Here is a 7111-nt window from a genome sequence, read left to right on the forward strand (position 1 = left end):
GCAAATGTTTTATTGTTATTAAGAATGAACTGTCTGATGAGTATGTTTTTATACATATACAGTATATAGAGTGCACATGCAGATTTCCAAGAGCCTTAGAGGGGAAAATTATGTGATTTTGTCTCTTTACGTCAGCAACATTTTCATTAATTTGTTTTCTCATTAATGCACCTGTGTATTTAAGGATACATAGTATATTTTACTGAAAAGTATATTAAGAGTGGCATTTCAAAGTTATGTGGGTGATGTTACATTTGTTTTCAATGTTATTTCATCAGCAAATTAAAAAATATTTTGAAGCAGTATATAACTATTTTTTCTGGGTGCATTATTTAATATGGACTAAAAACATAATATGTAGCCTGTGGAATCAAAATACAATTTAAATTATTCCAAACATATACAGAAGTTGGAGCTCCTCAGGGTGCAAGATTTCTTTTCCTGGGTTTTCCGTAGCTGTCAATGAATCTGAAAGATCAAATCCACTGTACAGTAACAAGAACTTCAGAGTTCTTTAATAAATTCACAGTTACTATTGCTTCCCTCCATATTGCCATTCTTTGTTAATTTAGGGGTGAGGACAAAATATTAAAATGTGTAGAGAATAATTGAAATATCATGAATATTTTAGCTGTAAAAGTCAATTTCTCGATTTTCTTTTCTTTTCTTTTCTTTTTTTTTTTTAAATAAGCCAAATTTTTTTTTAAGCTTTCATTTTAAAAACAAGATTTCAATTTAGTGAAATGTTATATTGTCAGCTTAATTGTAGGTAAATTTCTCAGTTTATTTGGATAATAAAGGAAATTTTTATATGAGATCAAGAATTGCAATATGTTTATAAATGTTTACAGGCCATGGGTGTAGCTCAAGGTGTGGTTGGAATGGTTAATGTACCTGGGTATGGATATCAACCTGCTGTGTTGCCTGCCATGATACCCCAGCCGCCTTATAGGGTTAGTATGTTTTTTCACTGTTTTTAATGCAAGTGATTATAATGAGATATTTGTAAAAGATGAACATGTTATTTTTTGAACTCATTTGCAAAGAGCTGTCTTTTATAAATGGTAGATGTGAATCCATTTATGAAAGTGGGTACCACATACAGATGTTTTCATGCAGAACATTTGTGTATCATTTGGCTCTTTTGGCAGTTTTTCTAATTTACAAATTTTACAATACTTTTTTATATTAGGTTCTAAATTATTCTATTATATCAAAGTTAATGATAAGTGTGCTTTGTGAGCAGTTCATGCAGACACAGAACATGCTGTTTAAATATTCCTTGCTTAAAAAACTGAAAAAATTGTCTAAATTCAGTTAAAAAAAAGTAACTATTTCATAATAAAAAACTGAATGTCATATGTTTATGTTTGGAGGTTTATATTTTTTTATCTACATTTCATCTCATCTCTGGGTTTGTAAGTTTACGTTTTTTATATGAGAAAAAGTAATTATTTATCGTTTTTCGGGCATATGGAAAAGAATGAGGTTACATTGGTTTTATCTTCACAAAAACAGCATTTCTGAATCATATATTATATTATGCCCAAATATTTCTTTACATTATTTAAAAACAAAATTTTTCTGTTTATATTTTTTCATTGTCAAATGCAGAGGACATTTAGTTCACTTCTAAAAATATTTCAACTTTCAATACTCTTTATAACTGTGTTATCATAGTAAGAATTACATCTGTAATGCTATTTCTTTCAAATCATGCCAAGGAACATGATTTAAATCAAGTTGGGAAAAAAGTGGAAATATTGTTGATTTGCTCAAATGCTGATCCATAAAAATATTAAATTGCTGAGGAGATGAAAGTGAATTTGCTTTTGATACTGAGCACCCCCCCCCAAAAAAAAAACTATTGAAGTTCTAAAAAAAAATTGAGTTTGAGGCATTTTTTGTTTGTTATGGGCTAGGAGGGAAAATATTTTTATTCTGTTTATTGAAAATAAGGACTAGAAACTGAAACTTGCTCATAAGCAGTCTTATAAAAGCATGAAGTGATGCATTGCAAATTGCAAGTGCCATGTAGTAAATAAAATAATTTAATATTGTTATGTATAAAAACATATTTTTGTATGTATATTTCATATTTTGCTGGCTGTTGGTGGTGTTTCTGTATTTATATTTTTTATAAATGTGAGAAGTGGTGAGAGATGCTGTGTAATTGAGGATTAATCTGTTTAGTTTTAAATACTCAGTGGCATTTAACCTTTGCAACCAAATTTATAGTTTTCAGTATTCATTTTGTACTCAAATGAGTTATGGCATTATTTCTACTTTCTTCAAATAATTTTAACTGATTCCCCCCTCCCATTAAAAAAGTAGTTATCTCTGGAACCTGCAACAAAAGATTTTGGTTTTTCTTTATCTGGATTACTAATTCAAATTTAATATACCCATAACAATTAGTAATGCATAATCAAGTGCATATAGAATAATTCAAGAAATATTTAAGCCAGTGAAAAATGGGTACTTTTCCGTTTTGCCGGCGCAAATCTCGCCAAGCAGACTTTGTTGGCGACAACATACAGTATACACATAAAAAATGTTAATTCTAAGAATTTTTTTTTTATTTTGAAGGCATAAACATTTTAATATGGTTTAAAATTTTGTAAAAAGCCAATAAATAAAGACAATAAATTTGTAAAAAGACATTAATTTAAGAATTTACTATGATTTCATGGTTCAAAATCCTGATTCGCCGGTTCGTATCACGTGACCCCAAGTGATCTCATCTCACGTAAACTACACTACTAAAATCTAATTCGCTCAGTAATTATCTACATTAATTTCAAGTTAAATCTTAATTTGGAATACAAGTTTAAATGCAAGAATTATTTCAATTTGTACGAATAGCTTACTCAGAAATTATGTAAAACCGCAGTGCTTTACTTCGCTAGTGCATTCTCATTAGAATTGATGAATTTAACACTTGATTTCGCCTTCGGATGAGCGGTGTAATTGCGTTCTAATTGACTTAGAACTAATTGACTTATTACCGTGAATTGTCTTAGGGGATAAAATTTAAATATCGTGTAAAAATTCTATATGCCAGTATTGAAAGAAACAATCTGATAAGAAATGGCTTCAACTTGTTTTGAAACTGAGGCGTAAAAGGTTACCAGCGAAGATATTTCGTCTGGCATCAGTTAAACCATTATTGGCGATTTTATCGTTTGCGCCAGCAAAACGGAAAAGTACCGAAAAATGTTTTATTTAAACTATTTGATGTAAAATTTTTAAAATGTTGAAATTTATTCAGTTTGTTTATATATTAGTTCTTTCTATGAAAGTGTAATTCTAATGTTATTTTTAGACTTAAGTATTTTATAATATATTTTGTAATGTATCATTTTTATATGGGATAAACCTTGAAAATATTTTATTATTTGGAACTTGTTATCACTTTTGAATGATAATTCATATTTTTGATACACAACATTACAGTTTTAGGTATTTATATAATTATTTTTGGAATGCAGTTTGAATGTGCTTCTCTAAATTTATTTTTTTCTTACAGAAAATGCTGCTATAGTTTATTTGTTTTAATACATTGCTCCAAAATGAAACCAAAAGTATATTTTGCATTCATATCATTATATCTATAAAATTCTGGATGAAATTTTACTTCTGCAATTCTTAGATGCCGGCTGTTTGGAATGCTGCAGTACCTACTACATATGCAGTGCAGCAGCCACCTATGGTTCATCCTCAAATGCAAACACAAGTTATATATGGAACGCCATCACCACAACATACTGTGATACAAGGAACCCCCACAGCTGGATCTGTAGCTGGGCGTCAACCATCAAATGATCCTTTTGGAGTTTTGTGAAAGTATGTAACAAAAATATAAACATTTATTGATTCAGTATCGTGAAGTATATGTATAAGGTCTACTGGAAAGTTCTGTACCTTTTTTAATAAAAAAAAAAAGACAAATTTTTCTTACTATCAATAAACTTTACTAAGTAATATAATTGTCATTACTATTAATGACTTCTTGCCAGCGGGAGGGCAATTTGTACATTCCATTTTTGAAAATTGTTTCATGTTGAATAAGTGTTAGTTTGATATTTTCTTCATTTTTGAATTTTTTGCCCTTCAAAAAATTTTGTAATGACAAAAACAAGTGATAATCAGAGGGTGCTAAGTCCGGAGAATATGGTGAATGTGACAGAATTTCCCAGCCTAGTTCTGCAATTTTTTGACAAGTTCCCAAAGCAGCATGTGGCCTGGCATTATCATGATGCAGTATGATGTCCTTCCTGTTGAACATGGCCAGTCTTTTTTTTTTTTTTTTTTTTTTTTAATTCTGTCTTTAAATTATACAGCTGCTGACAATACATCTCTGAATTGAGCTTTTCGTTCAGTTTTAAAAGCTCATAGTGTATTGGACCTCGAATGTCCCACCATATACACAACATTCTCTTATTCAGAGTCAAATTTGGTTTAGAGGTATAAGGGCTAGGTTTTCAGGGTTCACAATATGCCCTTTTTTTTATGATGTTTTCTTAGGTAATCCACTTTTCATCCCCAGTTATCATCCGGTTCAAGAAGGGCTCCATTTTGTTCCGAGCAAGCAGAGATGTGCATGCAATGATTCAATCATCCAAATTCTTTTGACTTAATTCGTGTGGCTCTTGAATATTTGCACACCAATCCTATCTTTCGAATATGGTCTGAAATGGCTTGCTGAGCTGAATTAAGCCTTTCTGCGATCTCCGATGTTGGCAGAAAAGGATCTTGCTCTAACATGCTTTTAACAACATCGTTGTCAATTAAAGATGGTCTCCCAGAACGTGGCTTATCAGAAAAGTCGAAATCACCTATTTCAAATTTTTCAAACCATCTTCTGCATCTTCTATCAGAAACTGTACCTTCACCAAACACTTTCAATAAATTTCTACATGCTTCTGTAGCATTTCTTCGTTGTTGAAATTCATATAAAATACAGCGGCGTAAATGATCTTTATCAGTAGCCATAGCTACACTATCGCTTCACACTTAAGACTAACGTAAATCAGCTTTGCTTTAGTTAATTTGCTATGTCAGTATGTATTCGTTAAGTGATAAAAATAGAGAGCTGTATATGCGCCAAATAAACGTGCTTATGCGTCCAAAATTGTTGTCATAGAAACAGACAGAACTTTCCAGTAGACCTTATATAATAACTTATTTTAAATGTTGCTTCAAGTTTTATTTCAGTACAAATAGAAAATAACTCAGCAGTATGCTTTCACAAATGTTTGCTTTGATGAAGAACAGTTTGATTTTATGTAAATATATGTTTAAGCATTGCTAATATTAAATATTGGACACATTTGTGGTGTCCTGTGAAGAATTTGTGTAGAGAAGTAACTTTAACTCTTTAGAGATATAACTGTGATTCTCTCCTACCACTTAAATAAACTTTTTTCTGTTGTTAAAATAATTTTTAAAAATAGAAAATTTAGGCTAGTTAGGGCTTTTAAAAATTTAGGCTGGGACTAGCTATTAAAGCTGTTAGAATTTATATTTGATATAGTAACTTTTTTAGGCCAGCTGTATGAAAGTTTACTTTTGGCTTTGAAACATAAGTTCTTGGAAACTATTCTGTAGCAATGACATGGGCATGAAAGTAACAAAGTAATAAATCATTATTATAATCTTGATTTTTTAAGGATTAAACTTGAACCAAGAATTTTAGTGAACCAAGTATTTTAGTTAGTTGATTCATGTACTACAGTTTGATATGTAATTGCAAAAGGTATTTAATTTGTAGGAATGAATGCAATTATGAATTATCATGGGGCCAATGACATTAAATGCTGAGCTCTAATAAAGGGCAATCAAAAACTTAATTTTAAAGTAATAAAATTAAATATATAAAAGAAAAATATAGAGTTTAAAAATATATATATAATTGTGAAATATTATTCATTAACCCTTTGACGGTTATGGAAATGAGCTCCATTTACTTAATTCACACAGCATTAGGAGTAAACAGTAGTCGAAAGTGGCTAAAAATTTCTTAAAGTATTTGTAGTACATAAATAACAGTTTTTACATACTTTAAAATAATTATTAAACAGTAAATTATAAATGATTATAACCAATTATATAAATAATAATAGTTAATTATAATTACAAGACAAATATTAAATTGAAAGGACTAAATAAATACAACTAATGTAAAACTTTATGAAGCACAGTATAAATACAGTAATTACCTAAAAATCTTTTTGTGTGTGATATACTTTAAAACATGGAATTGCACATAATGGAGCATTACAGTCTTTGCAATACGTACGTGTTTCACGGCGAATTCTCTTTCCATTAGCATCATTTTTGCTGCAACATACCACACATCGTCTAGTAGGTTTTTTCTAATAGAGAATTTCAGAAATATTTGTCACACAAGCTTTCATGCCTACATCACTAGTAAAACTAATCGGCTAGGAGCGTGAGAACTTGAATCAATTATACACCACTGTCGAACATTCGAAAAATCTTCCTCATCGCTTGAATCGTCTTCTGAGCTTGAAATACTGTGAACAAAGTCTTCATCAGATTCAAAACTTGATAAGCTTTTTGTATCACAATCATAATCATCATCATAACTATCTTTCTCTTTTGAGCCATTTTACTGTACAAACACCCTAAAAATCACGCCAAAATACGTATAAAATGAACAAGGTCAAAAAAAAAAAAAAAAAAATATCCACCTTCATTATGCAAAGAAATTCATGGAACTCGTACTGCCATCTGTAGACAGTAAAACTAACTAAATTCGTTTAATAATTTGTTTGAAACACAATCAGTGCAGAATAATAATGGCGAACGAAGTCAGCTCGTTAGCGCGCATTGGGGAAAAATTTCACTACGCGAGTAGTGCTCGTTACTAACCATTTCGGTCAAAATCTTGCTCCCGAGCGGAACTCGTTTGCGCGCATTATGAAGCACGATTCGATTGCGAGCTGAACTCATTCATAACCATCAAAGGGTTAAAAATGATTTTTTAAGGTTCAAAGTTAAACCAAATATTTTAGTTAGTCTAGCTTGCATATTGCAGTTTGATTGATTGATTGATTTTTGTCCTACGCCAGACCTAGGCATGACC

The 7111-nt window shown here is 30.5% G+C and overlaps 1 protein-coding gene across 4 annotated transcripts in view; it reads left to right on the top strand.

Moving 5' to 3' along the window:
* LOC118181580 (phosphatidylinositol-binding clathrin assembly protein-like) overlaps positions 1-7111 on the top strand; it is an 81499-nt gene that overhangs the window by 67311 nt on the left and 7077 nt on the right. For all 4 annotated transcript variants that reach the window (XM_035350733.2, XM_035350736.2, XM_085814592.1 and 1 more), the window contains 2 exons: positions 852-953; positions 3653-3846. In XM_035350733.2, the coding sequence (XP_035206624.1) occupies positions 852-953; positions 3653-3844 (294 nt within the window). In that variant the 3' untranslated portion in view covers positions 3845-3846. The remainder of the gene's footprint in view (positions 1-851; positions 954-3652; positions 3847-7111) is intronic.

The sequence above is a fragment of the Stegodyphus dumicola genome, chromosome 4, assembly GCF_044657685.1.
Source record: "Stegodyphus dumicola isolate Sdum_Otavi_A_Nest chromosome 4, ASM4465768v1".
NCBI classification, from domain to species: domain Eukaryota; kingdom Metazoa; phylum Arthropoda; class Arachnida; order Araneae; family Eresidae; genus Stegodyphus; species Stegodyphus dumicola.